This window comes from Gymnodraco acuticeps, unplaced genomic scaffold (assembly GCF_902827175.1).
Source record: "Gymnodraco acuticeps unplaced genomic scaffold, fGymAcu1.1, whole genome shotgun sequence".
NCBI lineage: Eukaryota > Metazoa > Chordata > Actinopteri > Perciformes > Bathydraconidae > Gymnodraco > Gymnodraco acuticeps.
In genome coordinates, this window is record NW_022990621.1 from 576460 (window position 1) to 595052 (window position 18593).

The 18593-nt window shown below is 40.6% G+C and overlaps 1 protein-coding gene and 1 pseudogene across 1 annotated transcript; one reads left to right on the forward strand and one right to left on the reverse strand.

Moving 5' to 3' along the window:
• Positions 1–991: 991 nt before the first annotated feature.
• Positions 992–4352, reverse strand: LOC117554626. Its single transcript, XM_034229076.1, has 6 exons — positions 4158–4352; positions 3883–4063; positions 3157–3411; positions 2849–3020; positions 1563–1711; positions 992–1410 (listed from the first exon to the last, which is right to left on the reverse strand). Exons 1-6 carry the CDS (start codon positions 4200–4202, stop codon positions 1154–1156), a joined length of 1059 nt encoding a protein of 352 aa, XP_034084967.1. The 5' UTR covers positions 4203–4352; the 3' UTR covers positions 992–1153.
• Positions 4353–5886: 1534 nt separating this feature from the next.
• On the forward strand, positions 5887–14395 carry LOC117554616 (annotated as a pseudogene).
• The last annotated feature ends 4198 nt before the right edge of the window (positions 14396–18593 follow it).

Consider the following 18593-nt stretch of genomic DNA (forward strand, 5'->3'; position numbering starts at 1 on the left):
ATTTCAAGTGCTGTTCGAGGCTCGGCGTAACCCTCGGAGCACACTCTCCAATCACAGAGTTTGAGGACTATCACTGGGTTTGTCAAACAGAGCACATGGTGTAGTCCAAACGATAGCTGGGGATTCTGGGTAGTGTAGTGTCTTCTGCCATCCTTTACTCCGAAAAAACATTTGTTTCTCCGAATCGAAGGGGAAAAATACAAAAGCATTGCACACAATTTAAACCAATCAATGTTGTGTAATTAACAAGGATAATCTGGTGTTTTTTAGTCGATGAGTAGTGCAGATATCACTGTAAAATCAATCGACAGTAAGGGGAATACTTACTTCCGGGTGTACAATTCTCCGTTATCCAATGAGAATGGACGCTCACATTGCCTTTAAGGGCAGTCGACACAAACGAACGCCGTGCTTCCATGAGCGTCCATAGAAGAATATGGACATCCCGGAAAGCTGAAAATGGACGCTAAGGGCCCCCCCCCCTTGCGTTGAAAATGGACGCTAAGGCCCCCCCCCTTGCGTTGGAAAAAGCCGACAGGGGACTTGACATAACGTCAACATAGGCCGACCTGGGAGTGAGGATGTGTTGGTTTTTCAAGTCAATAGACTATTATATGCACTTGTATTACTTCCTTAGTAATTGAATGTTTATTTTGTAAACATTTCCCATAGTTGGTTTAATTGCTAAACGTGTTTTGTAACACATCTTACCTTCATAGGTTGTAACACGCATGCTGCAAGTTCCAGAACCCATTAACTGCATGGTTGGCCACCCAGGACTAGAGCCTAACTGCTTGAACCCATACACCCTGCAGAATCTCCACAATATTTATAAATACAGTTTCGGACCTTTGACAAATACAACGGAAGAAGAGTAAGTTATTGTTACCTGTAATAAACTACTACCGTTTGATGAAAAATCAAATCATGGTTTGCTATATATGAATGATATGTTATAGGAGCAAATCATTCAGGAAAGAAAGGCTACTATGTATTTCCATCAAACTTTATTTTTACAAATGTACAAAATGTGTGAATGTATATTTATATTTGAATGTAATGTACATCATCCATTCCTCTCCCGATAGGCGTTTTCGATATCTTGCGTATCGCAGCTTTGTAAGCTGGTGCTGGGGATATTTAGGGCGAGGCATCAGAGTGGTGATTCCGTCGTGTGTTGTGCTCCGGATCCGCCAGGAGTTTCCAGATCTGGCTGGACAATATGTAGGATTTCGACCTCCTTTGGGGGGAAACGGGAGAAACGGCTGACAATCATTTCCTCCTTGGGGGGCCTGTCAAATTGAGTTGACAGGTCCTCTGGGACGTGGATTCGTTTCAGCTCGTCCACAAAGGGTGTAGGGTCCAGAAAGACTTTGTGAAACACAAGCTTCGTCAGCTCATCCACATAGACTGAAAAAGAAAGCATTGTATAAATAATTTGTTATTGTTATTCACTTTTTGTATTTAATGTAATACTTTTATTGTTCATTGTATCTTTAATCATTTGAAATGTAAGTTCTGTTAATAATAATAAAAACAAAAACAAATATTTCACAACTTACTGTATGTAGGGTCGTTCTTAACAGACTTGACCGTACACTCTCCCCTCTTTGATTTTGGATAAGCCAATTTGAAGACAAGTTTTCCTGCAGCAGTTGTCGCTTGGTCACGCCCAGCATTCTCGTTGTGATGCATTGCTGCTAGACACGACCTATAGAATAGCAAAATAAAATGAGACTTTGTGTTATGACCAGTGTTGTGCTAGTTACTGAAAACCAGTAACTAGTTACCATTACTAGTTACTTCATTTCAAAAGTAACTCAGTTACTTTACTAGTTACTTAAACCCAAAAGTAATGCGTTACTGTGAAAAGTAACGTTTTAGTTCCTTGAAAAAATGTCTCCCATTAATGCCCTTATAGCCTTCATTTCAGTACCGTTATTGCATTGGAGAATAATACAATCTGTTGATCAACTTGACATGCATTATATGCAATCTGGATTGCATCGATATTAGCTGGCTTTCCATTTTTGTATATTCTTTCTCCAGGTAGTTGGAAAAAGTTTTCCGTCCCATATGCCGTGTGCCGCCCGGACATGCTATCATGCTAACTAGCTCCCTGAAAGCGGGTGACTCCACTGTAGCAATAGCCTGCATGTGTTCTACATACCGTGCAATGGCTTTATCGACTTTTCCCTGGCCAGCAGTCCCTTGGTTAAAATCCAGCCGCTGTTGCTTAGGTGGAGGTGGAGTGGCGTCGGCTGAGTCTCTGTGGTCTTAGCTACTAGCTTCGTCCCAGCATGTTGTTTTTGCAGATGTTTTAAGAGATTTGAATTACTGGTTTGGGCAGTAGATAGGATCTTTGACCCGCCAGGACACAACTTACATTTAACAGAAACTTTATTTTCTTTGTGCTCGACAAAAGTGAAATAGTGAGAATATCTCCAGGTGGAGAAACTAGACTTGAGCTCCGCCGCCGCAATGATAGTATTGTTAGTAAACAACACAAACACGCCCACAGCCCGTCTCCGCATGTGACACAGGAAGTATCTAAGTACATTTACTCAAGTACTGTACTTAAGTACAGTTCTCATCTCTGTTCGCCTGGCTGTTGACTATATAAAAAAAACTAACGGAGTAACGCACCATGTAGTAACGGTAACTGAGTTACTGAATATAAAAAGTAATGCGTTAGAGTACTAGTTACTGCCAAAAATAACGGCGTTACAGTAACGCGTTACTTGTAACGCGTTATTCCCAACACTGGTTATGACAGAATAAAACCCTCATGCCACTAAACAGTGACTGTGTTATAAGATGCTACAGAATAAAGTATACAGTGTATTACCTGCACAACATTCCAATGAAGGGGAAAACCACATTTTTTGGGGTAAAACGCAGAATTAAGTTGTGGAAGGACTCCAGGGATGAGGTCTGGTAGTGATGGCTTAGCTTTAGCACATCTTTGAGAACTCTCTTGTTGGTGAGTATCGTTTCAACTCTGGCGAGTGTTATTGAGCCTTGAGTAAAATGACAAAGACATTAGGTAAATCACCAGCACATTAGAACATTACAACAATAATTTGCCATAACAACAATGTTATATTTACGTTCTATATTGTTGATCTTATGAAGGAAGTGAAATATTGAACTTACCACCTTTTAGGTAAGGTTTATTTGCATCACTTGCGGCTCCTACAAGATGTGTGCACTTGGGGAACAGGGGGTCATCATGCACGTGAACGTTTTGTAGGTGGTTGACCAGTGACGTCCACCTTGCCACCTTCTCCGGCCCCGAGGTTGTGCTCGTCGCACTCCAGTATACATGGTTTTTTATGCTGCGCAGCCACCTCTTCAACTTCGTGTCACAGTCCTTGTTCTGTGTAAGTTTCAGAAGTTTCTTGGACAAACCTGATTAAAAAAAAGCACATGCACAAGTTAATATTCAAGCCATAGTGTGGAAATGACGTGCTGTGATGGACAACATTCAAGGGTGTGGTGGAAATTCCACACTTCATATATCATCAACCATAACATACATATGATAATTGCCTGTCAGTGCGACACCCTTCTGTCCGAAAACATTTCATAGCCAGGAAACCTCCATACATATTCATATCACTGTAAATTCTCATTCTAAAGAGTACTCACATTATCCTAGGATTAGTGAGTGAAATGTAATTTACAATGAGAAAAGGTGCTGTGATCAAGTGGTCTGGCAGGCCAAATTGTAGGAGATATAATGAATGTATTCAGACATTAAGTCATGTCTGCTGCTGATTAGAAGCTCAGGATAAATTGCATAGTAAAACAAAGGAATATCTTAACAAAGGACAGTGCCTCTAATTTGGTATTCTTCCATTACAACATAGGGATAAATACCTTTTTCAAAGTGCCACACATCATAGAATTGTTCGATGTTGCGTTCCCTCAGGTACTTCTGGATCTGCGGATGACGGTCAGTCACAATGTACTCAACCGCCAAATCCTTTGACTCCAGATGATCTAGGCATCTTTTGAGTCCCTCCTTTTCCATGTGGTAACTACCACCTACTTCATTGCTCTGTTGGGGAATAACAAATAGGGCATAAATACACAGAAGCATGCATCAACAGCCAGCAAGCCTAAAATGATAGCACCCAGAAAGAGAATCACACCTGAACAAGCTGGAAGTCCAGAATGGTGTTGCTTCCCAGGTTCATGAGTGTGTAGCTCCCGAACTTAGCCGAGTGTCCTGAAGAAAATATAATACAGGAGGTTTCAAGGCTTTTCAACCGAACTTCAATGGATAAGTAGATGAATTGTAATATACACCAGTAACTCTGGCACTAGACTGTCTTGTCTGTTTCTGCTTACCTGGAGAATCTGCTCTCATATCTCCTGCAACTGCGACCTTTCCCCCCTGTTGTTGTAGATTATCGAAATTCTGCTGCTGATCAGTGTTCCACTTGTGGATAATAGCAGGCTCCAGGTAACTCTTAGCATTAGTGATGGCGAGATGAAGCCTTATGAAGCTTTCCAGCCAATTGGTTCACAAAAGGGTTCATCTCATGAGGCTTCATCATGGGCTTCATTTGAACACAAACCCCCTGTTGGTCAAAGTGTGTAAAACAGGCAGATTGGACATCTCAACAGTGTGCTCTATCTCATACCGAGTTCCCAATGAGTAAAGCCTTAGAATAACTCTAAACAACGAACATTAAATCATATTTTCATGTTAACAATATTGTATTTATTCCAGTTGAATGATTGTGATTGAAAAGCCTAAGGAGGCTGGTAAACATTACAAATAGGGATTTGTATTCCTTAATAATATTCATAAACGTAACCATGTTGTAGCCTGAGAAAGGCTAAACCATATCAAAGAATACATTTATTAACTACATTATCTCATTTAGCTGTAGCTTTTATCAACAAAAAAGACATATTGACGAGTCGTTGAACCAGGAACCCTGCGATCGTGAGTCAACTGCTTTCCAGCTGAGCCACAGCACACACGCTGAATCTCCCTGAAAATACTGTAACATATTTATTCCTGTATTTATTCATTCATGTTTTTTTTCCTACATTTATTTATGCTTGTATCTATTTATACTTATGACATGTTCCGACCTCTATATAGGTGAGGTTTTGAGCTCTTTTAATTCCATCGTGTCACCAGCGGGCCCGGGTACAGGAGGGGTAATATGGTTCTTATTATACATCCATGGGTATGAGCGTTGTGGTTCAACGGTTCAACCGATCTGAATCGCTTCGTGAAGCAGTCACGTGGTATCGACAGGCAGCGAGGCTTCGTTTGTCATCGATGACGTCACTGGCCCAAAACGATACAAGCCTCGATACATGCTTCACAAAAAGCTTCGGGGATTACTCGACACACACGCTCCGAAGCCTCGGCGCAATACGTAACATCACTATTGAATGCTATTCTAACGCTCCAGCTGGTAATATTTAACTTTACAGCTAGCTAAGCTAATGCTACAAGACAGCTTCGGGGAGCTATTATACGTTAATTTAGCCCAGCGGTATATAACGTTAGCCCTCTGCTACTGACAGTCCGCTAACGTTACTTGATTTGATATTATTCTCTACCGCTAACGTTAATATTGTACTGGTTTGACAGGTAACAGGTGTTTTTAAACGTACCCGTTACACTGCTGCTTTTGTTTTCCAGTGAAGTCCACGCAGCAGAGTCTGTTGCTTATCTCAACGGAGTTCTGGTTAGGCTGCAGGATATTTGGGATGAAATCGGTTTTTACAGAGGAACAGTGCATACAGAGAACCAACGATGTCCACAAGCACATTACAGTGAGTCATCAGTTTAAATAAGATTTAAAGTCTGGACTTACGGACGGAGTTTACAAATGATTTGTTGTGTTACTCTTGTCCTACAGGAGCTGTTGCACCTGATGATTACTGAGGAAGAGCAGCGAAAGGAGAGATTAATGAAAAACATTCAGGAATGTCTTGAAGAGTTAAACATGTTGTGCCGTGAACTTCAGCTGCCTTCCTTTGAGGTACAGTTTCGTTCAGGAATATATCTAGGTGTTTTCATATTACTGTCTGGAAAAAAAGTTTCTTGGACTAACTTTCTGGATTCCTCAAGGAGGAAGAGGGCTGCTCCATGTTGCAGTTTGAGAAGAATAGCCGTGCACGTTTGGAGTTGATGAAGGAGCAGAAGAAGCAAAGAATGGAAGAGCTAATGGGCCTCCTAGGCAAAGACCGTGAGCTGTGTGACATTATGTGCAGTACCCCATTTGGCATTGACCAGGCCGCCATCCCATCACTGAAGCAACTTGAGGCATATCACGCCTACCTGGATGATCTGACCAAAGAGAAGGTGTCACTGATGTTCTGCTCATTTGAAATACTCAATGCCTTTTTCTTATAACGGTTGGAAGTAAACTTGGGTTATCTTTTTAGGAATGTCGTCATGATGAATTTGTGAGCCTCAAAAAGGAGATATCCAGAGACCAGTTTTGAGATGGATGTGATGTCTGAGGACGAGGATGCATTTTGTCTCTCAAATGACAACATTGGTGCTCTTAAAGTTCTCCTCAGTCAGGTGAATTTCAAACATTTCTATCTTAATGTTTTTTAATCTGATTCTCTGGTCAGATTGAGAGAAGTCTAAAACAAACATCATGTGTTTTTTCATAGTATAATTGATTGCTTCCTTCCAGTTACAAGAAACCAAGGCTGAGAACGAGCTGCGCTGCTCATCTTTGCGCGTCACCATCAAGGAGCTGTGGGAAATACTTCAGATTCCCCAAGAGGAGAGGGAGCCCATCTCTGAGCATATGGTCCTGTCAAAGAAGAGCAACGTTGAGGCAGTAAGAAATCTGCATTATTTTACATGAATGACTTCAGACAATGCATTAGTGTTTTGTTTCAACAAAGTCACACATTAACAATGTGTCTTTCCAGCTCCAAGCTGAGCTCCAGCGTCTAGAGGTGCTGAAAATGCAGAGCATGACATCTTTTATTGTGGAATAGGAATCCCGAACCCAATAAAATACCCAATATTAGCGGTGTGTGTGTCTGCCCGAGGACAAGTTAAGGTAAAACCTAATAGAGGTGTCATACATAATAACCTAATAAAAGTAAATGTAACAACTACTACAGTGCAACAAAACAGGAATATTAAATGTGGTCTCTTAAACATAAGATCTCTAGCATCTAAAGCAATATTGGTAAATGATTTAATATCAGATTATAATATTGATATATGCTGTCTCACTGAAACTTGGTTGATACATGAAGAATATGTCAGCATAAATGAGGCCACTCCACCCAGCCATATCAATACTCATATTGCCCGAGGCACGGGCCGAGGAGGTGGAGTTGCAGCAATCTTTGACTCAAGTTTACTTATCAATACTAAACCAAAATTAAATTATACCTCCTTTGAAAGTCTCGTTTTTAGTCTTACGCACCCGACCTGGAAAACTTTGCAGCCAATCTTATTTGTTACAGTGTATCGTGCACCAGGTCCTTATTCAGAATTATTATCAGAATTCTCTGAGTTTTTATCAACTTTGGTACTTAAAACAGATAAAGTAATTATCGTAGGTGACTTTAATATTCATGTTGACGATGATAAAAATAGCCTTACTGTTGCATTTAACTCTATATTAGATTCTGTTGGTTTTTGTCAGAGTGTAAATAAACCAACCCACTGCTATAATCACACTCTCGACCTTGTTCTGACTTATGGTATTGAAATTGAGCAACTATTAGTCGAACCGCATAATCCTGCTATATCCGACCATTTCTTAGTAACTTTTGAAGTACTGTTACGAGACTACAAAGCATTAGTCAAAAGCTCCTGCAGCAGAAACCTATCTGTTAGTGCTATAGCCAAATTTAAGGAAGAGATTCCACCAATACTTAACTCGATAGCATGTCTGCATGTAAGGGAGGAAACTTATACAAAATGTACACCACCCCAAATTGATCATGTTGTTGATAGTGCTACAGATGCGCTGCGAATAAAATTAGACTCTGTTGCTCCTTTGAAAAAGAAGAAAATAAAACAACATAGATTAGCTCCATGGCATAATGCCGAAACCCGCAAAATAAAGCAAAAGTCGAGACAACTTGAAAGGATATGGCGTTCCACTAAACTTGAAGAATCTCGTTTAATTTGGCATATTACTCTCAATGAATATAAGAAAGCACTGCGTAAAGCGAGAGCAGCCTACTACTCTTCATTAATAGATGAGAATAAGAATAATGCAAGATTTCTTTTCAGCACTGTAGCCAGGCTGACAGAAAGCCACAGCTCGATTGAGCCTTCTATTCCCATAGCACTCAGTAGTAATGATTTTATGTGCTTTTTTAACGATAAAATTGTTACTCTTAGAAACAAAATTAATGACCTCTTGCCTTTGACCAGTATAGTGTTATCAACAGCTCCCGGAAACGTAAGTTCTAATATTACACTAGATAGTAAACTAGAATGCTTTTCAGCCATAAACCTTGAACAATTAAATTCAATGATTCTCTCTTCTAAACCATCAACGTGTATGTTAGACCCAATTCCAACTAAGCTGTTGAAGGAAGTTTTTCCATTAATTAGCACTTATTTATTAAATATTATGAATATGTCTTTATTATCAGGCTATGTTCCACAATCATTCAAAGTAGCAGTGATAAAACCGCTTCTTAAAAAGCACAACCTCGATCCAGAGGTTTTAGCCAATTATAGACCTATTTCCAATCTTCCGTTCCTCTCAAATATTCTTGAGAAAGCGGTCGCAAAACAGTTGTGTGATTACTTAAAAAACAATGATTTATTTGAAGATTTTCAGTCTGGCTTTAGAACACATCATAGCACAGAGACAGCTCTGGTTAAAGTCACAAATGACATTCTAATAGCTTCTGACAAGGGACGTGTCTCTATTCTTGTTTTGCTCGATCTCAGTGCTGCATTTGATACTATCGACCATGATATCTTATTGCAAAGACTAGAGCACTTAGTTGGCATACAGGGAACTGCTTTAGGCTGGTTTAGGTCCTATCTATCTGAACGCTCTCAGTTTGTACGTGTCAATGATGAATCTTCCATGCAAACCAAAGTTAGCCATGGAGTGCCACAGGGCTCAGTGCTCGGACCTATTTTGTTCACATTATATATGCTTCCGTTAGGCAATATTATAAGGAATCATTCTGTACATTTTCATTGTTATGCGGATGATACTCAACTATATTTATCAATCAAGCCTGATGAAATTAATCATCTAAATAAAATTCAAGACTGCCTTAAGGACTTAAAAACGCGGATGACCTTAAACTTTTTGATGTTAAACACGACCAAAACTGAAGTTATTGTACTTGGCCCGAAGAATCTACGAAACAAATTATCTAAGGATATACTAACTATGGATGGCATTAATTTGGCCTCCAGTGAGACTGTAAGGAATCTTGGTGTTATATTTGATCAGGATTTATCCTTTAACGCCCACATAAAATCAATTTCAAGGACCGCCTACTTCCATCTACGTAACATTGCAAAAATCAGGCATATCTTGCCTCAAAACGATGCAGAGAAACTAGTCCATGCATTTGTTACTTCAAGGCTGGATTATTGTAACTCTTTATTACCAGGGTGTACCAAGAAGTCAGTCAAGTCGCTTCAGCTGATTCAAAATGCTGCAGCTCGTGTACTAACCAGAGTTAGGAAAAGGGACCATATTACTCTTCTGGCTACCTTACACTGGCTCCCTATAGAACACAGGATAGAATTTAAAATTCTTCTTCTCGCCTACAAAGCCCTTAATGGGCAGGCGCCATCTTACCTTAAAGAACTCATTATACCCTACTGTCCTACTAGGGCATTGCGTTCCAAGAATGCAGGGTTGTTGGTTGTTCCTAGAGTCTCTAAAAGTACAATGGGAGCCAGAGCCTTTTCTTATCAAGCTCCACATTTGTGGAATCAGCTTCCAGTTTGTGTTCGGGCGGCAGACACCCTATCCGTTTTTAAGAGTGCGCTTAAGACCTTCCTTTTTGATAAAGCTTATAGTTAGGGCTGATTAGATTCAGCCCCTAGTTTTGCTGATATAGGCTTAGTTTGTCGGGGGGCATCTTACTTCTTCCTTCTCTCTGTCGTCTATACCTGTGTACTCTCATGTTCCGATTAACCCAGCTTCCTCAAATGTCTTTCTTTTTGGTGTCTATATACGCCGGGATCCGGAGTCATGGATGATCCTGCGCTCCTCTGTCCTGGATCGCGAGCCCTGGATCTTGAGTCGTGGCTGTGGTCCTGGATCATAGGTCCTGGATGGATATCTTCGTGGATTCATCTTCCTATTATACACACATGCATTTCCAAACATTTGGACTACCTATGTTGCAAATGTATTATCTTTTCAATTTACACACGGCATCTATTGCACGTCTGTCCGTCCTGGGAGAGGGATCCCTCCTCTGTTGCTCTCCCTGAGGTTTCTCCCATTTTTCCCTTTAAACTGTGGGTTTTCTTCGGAAGTTTTTCCTTGTACGATGTGAGGGTCTAAGGACAGAGGGTGTCGTATTGTCATACTGATATTTTGTACAAACTGTAAAATCCACTGAGACAAATATAACATTTGTGATATTGGGCTATATAAATAAACATTGATTGATTGATTATTGTGGCCATCAGAGGGTAGATCGCCTTCTCTGGGAGAAATGCCTTCTTTTCATATCATGATGGTAAATATCTGCTGTTTTCTAACAAAGCCCGTACACCTAATGTATATGCTGATGATCATCACAAAGGAAATGTGGGTCCAAGTGCACGTTCTCTCCACCCAGATGACTTCTCAGAAGACGTTCTCCACCTGCACGAGGTAGAGGTCAGCACGCTGAAGAAGTATTACGAGGACCACCAACAACTCTTTGAGGGAGTCATGAAATGGCAGGAGAACTGGACCCTGTACTTGGAACTTGACGTGAGTACTGTCTTTGAATATAGTGTGGCAGCATTTAAAACAGACTTTTCTAGGTGGCTACATGTAAGGATGTATGTGCTTCTCTCCATATCAGAAAAAGGACGACGACCCTGCAAGATTCAACAACAGAGGTGGGAACCTTTTTGAAAGAACAGAAGCAGAGGGCTGACCTGCAGAAGAGCTTGCCTAAGGTTAGGAATTGTATACTTTGCTCAGTAATTATAGAGCAGGATTAGTAATGAACTGTTTTAAACTAGCTGTTGGTAGGGATTCAAAACAACATTGGATAAACTAGCAATAAAACAAATGAGCTCAAGCTTACCACATGTTAGAGTGAAAACAGCTGAGGGGTTGTTGGTGCATTACTGATTCTCGCCAGCAGGTGGGGGTACTGAAACAATCAGGGTTCCTAGCAGTATGGAAGTCATTTAGTAGTATAGAGCAGTGGTTCCCAAACTTTTTGTGCCCAAGGCACACCAAAGGACAAGTACAAATCTCAAGGCACACCTATTGTGCAAAATAGCCCTTATAACACGTGTTATCACTCATATCATGTAAAATATCTGTAAATGTGCTTAATTATTTACTAATGCCAAATAAAATGTGACAAAGACAACTATATTACTCATGAAATATTTATTAACGAAATATTTCAGAAATTAATTTGAAACTTTATCAAATTAGGCTTCATCAAAGCAGCAATTCATAATAATAATAATTCCTTACATTTATTATAGCGCTTTTCCAGATGCTCAAAGCGCTTTACAAATACACATTACACATATCATACATGCAATGGTCATGTACTGTACAACACACTCATTTAAACCAGACAGGTCACAACATTAAAAATGAGGCAAAGGAAACTCAGCAGAAATTCAGCACAGAGAACTGTCAATGCAAGGAAGCTGCATTGTCCATGGTCCTGAACTACAAATTATAAATGTAACATTTCAGCAATCAGCATTGAAACATGTGCTATTGTAAATATGTTGCCGACTTACAAATTAGTGAGATACATGTGCCTGTCGGGACGCACAGCATTTTGTAATCCTTGGTGGCACTGAGGAGACGGCCACTCGCAAGTCCTGTTCAACAGAGAGCCGTGACCTCCTGTTGTTCTTCATGTAAATCAGAGTAGAGAACGCCAACTCCAGAGATGGGGTCGTTACCAATTTTTAAAAATATATTACATATTACTTTAAAAAAAAAAAAAGTAATATATTACACTACTTCGTTACTATCTACATAAAGTAACTCGTTACTTTACTCGCCGAGCACGTACGAACTGCGCATGCGTGAGTGGCAATAACTTTCCTTACCAGCAGGCGGCGGTAGTGTGTATTTGTCATTCAAAACAGGCAACAACCGGAAGACAGAGAAGAAGAACAGACTACGTGATATAAACAAACAACAAATAGCGTATGCGATAGCTTCACCTTAGCATGTGTTCTTTGCAGGTGCTTGTTGAGGTTTGCAGTGGTGTTTACAGTAGTGGATAACAGCTTCTGGCCTGCACACAGTTTGCACCTCACCGTCACATTCCTGTCTGTTCTTCGGACAAACTCAAAATAATGGGCATACCTCCACCCCTCGAAAGTTATCGCTGAGTCAGCCATGTTTATGCAGCACTGCACGTGGAGATGTGGACGTGCAAGTCGCGCAGATTACGTACATATAAACCTACAAAGTACTGATATAGTAAATTAAAAAATAATTATTTTTGTGTAGTTGTATATTGCAATAATAACGTATGGTTGTCACAAAATCCCACGGCACACCCGGACTTGACTCACGGCACACCAGTGTGCCGCGGCACACCGTTTGGGAACCACTGGATAGAGAGGCGAAGTCCCGCCCATCTACTTCCGACCCATGGGACCTTATTTAGGAAAAGTTATGCATTGAAGTCAATGGAGAGAGAAAGATTATCTTTCGATCCCGTTTGAATTGTGCCCCGAATTACACATATGATGTTTGTCAAATAAAAAGATAATTTTGCAAGTCAAAGAAATGTGTTTTGTGTGAAACCGCTCAATGAACTACATCTCCCGTCTCGCACCACACACCAAGACGGCCGTCACGTTGGCACATTTCACTTCTTTCTTTCAGAATGAGGCGGAAAGTATTAAAAGAGGTGAAAATCACTACAAGTCTGGACGTTTTGAGAGCTGTACATACACACAAGGGGAGTGAGTCGGTTCCTAAGAGCCAGCATGCAGGACCGGGATTCTGGGATTTGTAGTCTTTCTAGTTGCATATTTTTCAGTCTTATATTTTAACAGTTTTACGACAAACTGTGACTTTTTTGACATGGAAATGATTTTTTAAGATTGACAAACATCATGTGTGTAATTCGTGGCACAATTCAAACGAGATCGAATGATAATCTTTCTCTCCCCATTGACTTCAATGCATACTTTTTCCGAAATAAGGTCCCATAGGTCGGAAGTAGATGGGCGGGACTTCGCCTCTATAGAAAATGGGAATATGGAAAGAATATTTGCATTGACAGACTATTGGCTCTATGGTTTTCTTTTAAATATAAATAAAAAATGATAGATTCCAAACAGTTTTTCTTTAAGTTTGGCGAATTAAGCGAAGCCAACATTACAACCCGTGTGAGAGAGCCAGGGCCAAGGGAAGCTTGATTATCAGAAGTGAGGAACATGTATAGCAGAGGTAGAATGAGCCAACTGCAAAAGTAACATGTCAACAAGGTCAAATGGTTGTTTCCTGTTTGTTTCAGCTGGAAAATAATCTCAAAGCCCAGATTGATGCTTGAGAGCAGGAGCACGAAAATGGACAGAAATTCCTTGAGTACGCGCAGCAGCAGTGGGATCACCAGCACGCTGAAAAGGAGAGGGAGAAACTGGAGAGGGTGTGTTTTAACTTTGATTTAAAAGGCTAAATCAAGTCTTAAATGTCTTCGTCAAATAACTATATTCTTCTTTTTGTTTAAATTAGCAAATGAAGAAAATCAAACAGATACAGGAAGACATGTCATATGGAACTACAATGAAAACACCATCCAAAAGGCCGATGGGAGGGATTCTCACGCCTGCTAACGTGAGAAAGGTAAGGTATTTCATCAACTGACTATAACCCAGTGACTGAATAGATTCAAAGGTTCACCCGGCCTTTCTCCTTCTGTCTTCTAGCTCAATGGCACCTCCACCATGTCCCCTCCTAACAGCTTCCTCAGTGGAACCACGTTCCAATCGTCCGTCTCCAAACCCCCTCTGTCAGCCAGCAAGTTGAGCCCTAGTGATGGGAATTCCGGCTCTTCTTGGTGAGCCGGATCATTTGGCTCGGCTCACCAAGAAGAGCCGGCTCTTTCGGCTCCCAAACGGCTCTTCAGTTTAAAGGAGTGTTCATGTTCAGTTAGATTCTTGTTGGTTGATTCTTGTCTGGCAGCAAGTTAAAAGTATCTCCTGTGTCCCACTTTTTGAAATATCTGTTTTGCGTTGAGTCAATGTTCAGAGTGTCATATACCTTTCTTTCAACCTGTATGTAAATAAACTTTACAAATCCCTCGAGTATTTCTGTATTTAGTGGGAACACTGTGTTGAGATACAGTGGACAGTTAAATACCGCTGCAGTCTAGAAATAGTAGCTGAACAGACTGCAGCTCCCTGGTGGGAGAGAGGAATGTGCGGAGCCACAGAAGCCTCTCTTGGTTTTTCACTGGAAGTAGCTGCTTTATTTAGCTCTGACTCTGTGTAAGTCTCATTCAAAGGAACTTTTCTATTACTAAAAAGCACATGTATAAGCAGCTTATTTTAAGCCTCGCTAGTTCACTAGTTGCATTTCAATGTATCTCACTAGTTAACTAGTAAAGGGCAAAGGGTTCACTATTTAGCGTGTAGACATTTTGAGCCCCTCTAGTTAACTAGTAAGGTCAAAAGAGGCGTTAACTAGTGAACCTTTTGCCTTTACTAGTTAACACACAAGTCTGGGCGTGTTGAGAGCTGTAAACACACAAGGGGAGTGAGTCGGTTCCGTAAGAGCCAGCATGCGGGACCGGGATTCTGGGATTTGTAGTCTTTCTAGTTGCATATTTTTCATAGTCTTATATTTCAACAGTTTTACGACAAACTGTGACTTTTTTGACATGGAAATGATTTTTTAAGATTGACAAACATCATGTGTGTAATTCGTGGCACAATTCAAATGAGATCGAAGGATAATCTTTCTCTCCCCATTGACTTCAATGCATACTTTTTCCGAAATAAGGTCCCATGGGTCGGAAGTAGATGGGCGGGACTTCGCCTCTATAGAAAATGGGAATATGGAAAGAATATTTGCATTGACAGACTATTGGCTCTATGGTTTTCTTTTAAATATAAATAAAAAATGATAGATTCCAAACAGTTTTTCTTTAAGTTTGGCGAATTAAGCGAAGCCAACATTACAACCCGTGTGTGAGAGAGCCAGGGCCAAGGGAAGCTTGATTATCAGAAGTGAGGAACATGTATAGCAGAGGTAGAATGAGCCAACTGCAAAAGTAACATGTCAACAAGGTCAAATGGTTGTTTCCAGAAACTAGACAAAAGTTAAACAAGTACAAACCACAGACTGCCTGTGTCATGGTGAATACAGTCGCTGGTTTATTTATGTCTGTATAGGCCGTTGTTGTGAGTGTGGACGGTCGGAGCATATACGTTAGCTTAGCCAAGCTCCATTTAGAAAACACGCATTTTAAAAGGGTTTTTCACCTGCCGTCTGTCTGCAGACTTGTCAAAGCATTAATTCATGGTTTTTTACGATCCGGTATCAGTATGTTGTTACTTCGGCATCATTTTGAAATGTGTATTACAATTAAATCACGGTCAAATATGTTCATCTTGTTGTAGTTGTAGCCCCCTTGCCAGCGATTCTCTCTCTTAGCATACTCAGCCCGACTCAGCCTGGTTGTTCCTGGCCCTAGAACCACGATTTTATGGGGCCAGAAAAACTGTGAATTAGGACCCGCTAGCCGGTACTAGGCCAAGTGGAAACGCTCGGCACGCTTAAAGCGAGCTCCGCGCTGCAGTGGAAACGCGCCATTACATCACCAGAAGTCCTAATTTAAGGGGTCATTTCTCCCAAAAAATAATGTTTACTCACTATATCAACAGCCCCACCAAAAATATTTTCCACCTGCCGCCACTGGGTGCAGTATTTAAAAATATGCCAAAATATTCAAGCGCAACTTTAGAAGATGCCGGTGCATAATAGATTGCACAGACATTTTCATAGCTAGACCCAGTAATCTGACTTCCAGGGCCCAGACATGGTCAAACTATAAACACAACAACACCATTAAATATTTGATCGGCATCATTCCAGCTGGTGCAATTTCATTTCTGTCTCCTGGGTGGGGTGGACGGGTTTCAGACAAGCAGATCACTAAGGAGTCAGGTTTCCTCAAACTTTTGGAGCCTAGGGATGAGGTTTCAGCAGGCAGAGGATTTCTCATCAGAGACGAGCTTGCGGCCTATGGTGCAACCCTTCGTATCCCTCATTTCACAAAAGGAAAGAAGCAGCTTTCTGCACAGGAAGTGGACACATCTAGACAACTTTCTCGTGTGAGGATCCATGTAGAGCGAGTTATTGGTCGGTGGAAAAACTTTAAGATTTTACAAACAGTTATTCCTTTGTCGCAGGTTGACATACTCGATGATGTTGTTATTGTATGTGGTGCCCTCACAAACCTCTGTAAGAGTGTTGTTCCCAAATGAGTTACACATAACCATGTATGACTTATAAAGTGATTTTACATTTGTAAAACATGTATATAGGCCTACTGTACTTAAAACTTAATGCATTTTAATAAACCTCCCCACATTGGCTGCCACTGGTGTGTCTAATGGTCCTTTCCCCCCCAGATTATCTCAACAATTCAGAATGCAGTATCACATTTATTTGTAATGTTGTTACTAACAGAGTTTCATTCCATTCAGGTGCCATTAAAGTGCCACTAAACATTAACAACATGGAAAGTAGGAGTATGTACAATATATTATAATCAAACTGGTTCTGTATGTTGTAAACAGTAAATAATAATTTTAGGTCGCAAATTATCTCTATGGATACATATATAGCATTACAGAATAAAACTTAAAATATCTTGTTGCACTGAAGTGCATCTAGACACAGCTGTCAATAACAACATCAAATGTAAAGAAAAGGCTGATGATGAATTCATTGTTTCAACTGTAATGCAACTTTAACAACCAGGGAAAGACAATCCATAACTGACATCTAACACCATATCTGGTCTCCTATCACAATACAATACATTATATTGCCCACTCCTACATGAAGGCATTCAAGCCTCAACTCTCAGACATTTCCTACATAACCATGTTGCTGGCTTCCTTTTTATGTGTGCACAACTGTAGTGAATGTGGTTGTTGCATTTGACACAGATTATAATTTTTTCCAAAATCTGGTCTTTCACAGTATTCACAGGCTCTCTGTGACACCAAGACAGGATCATGTCTTCTTGTCAGTAATTCAGGCAACACACTCAAGCTAAAGAAGTCATGTGCTTTTGGCAAAGCCTCCTGCAGAAACTCTTCATTTCTTAGGATACGTTGCACAATGAACTTCTCCTTAGTCCACAACACAAAGTCACATAGCTAACACCACACACAAACATGTGAAGTTGAGTTTGATAGTATGTGTGTGAATGTTTCAACGAGAATGACTTGTCCAGACAAAACTGCTTGTCTTCTGTACATGCTTGAAGGCTATTCCTGTATTTGTAGGGACATTTGATCTCTACCACCCCTTTGCCATAGCAGGTACATCTTGCTATCCCATCTGGCGATGATCCAAGGTGTGGCTCAGAAGGTTGCACTACTAAGCCACATGAGCTGATGCTGAAATCTGGATGGCTTTGGGACATAAATGCAGTGTAGGCTTGTCTTGCCGTTTCCTCCATGTTTTGACCCCAGAGCACAGATGGGACATTTAACTCTGTTTTGTTGTACTGCATTATATCATTTAGGTAGGCCTATGTTTTGCTGATCTTGTCAGTTGTGGCTGCATGGTGAAATGTGGTGCTTGTGATCCGACCAGCCCTATAGGTGTGCCACTCATTTGACCTTGACTGTTTCCGTGTCACAAATTCCAGTTTCTCACATTGTTGAGGTTGTAGTGTAGTTTTTAGTTTGTGAAATGTATCCTCACATTTCACCTTCATTTCCTGTGGTGAGAGTTCCCGGAGTGTTGCATCAAATAAAGCAGTCAAGGGCTCAGGTAAGTCTGGATGCTCCTCTGAATCAGTGTCAGACGATGCAGTGTCCGTGTCACTGTTTTCCAGGCTCGTCAGCACTGCAGCACCTGGGTCCACATCCCGCAGTTCCCGGATGTCATCATCTGTCAACACTGATAATAGAGCAACAAAAAGACACAATTAGTGTGCTGCATAATGTTCACATTTTAAGAATAATGACTGAATTATTCTAATTTCACAAAATCATAATAAACATACAGGGCTTGAAAGTAACATTTGCTCTCAGACAAATCTCGGCTCTGGCTATGAAGTAGGTAAACATCTAACTTACTGGACATGTGAGTAAGTATCCTAAGCTTAATCAGGTTTTGAATGTAACTGAATGATATTGGCTGCTGACATTTTGAACCCTGTTGTCACTGTGTTGTTGTTCA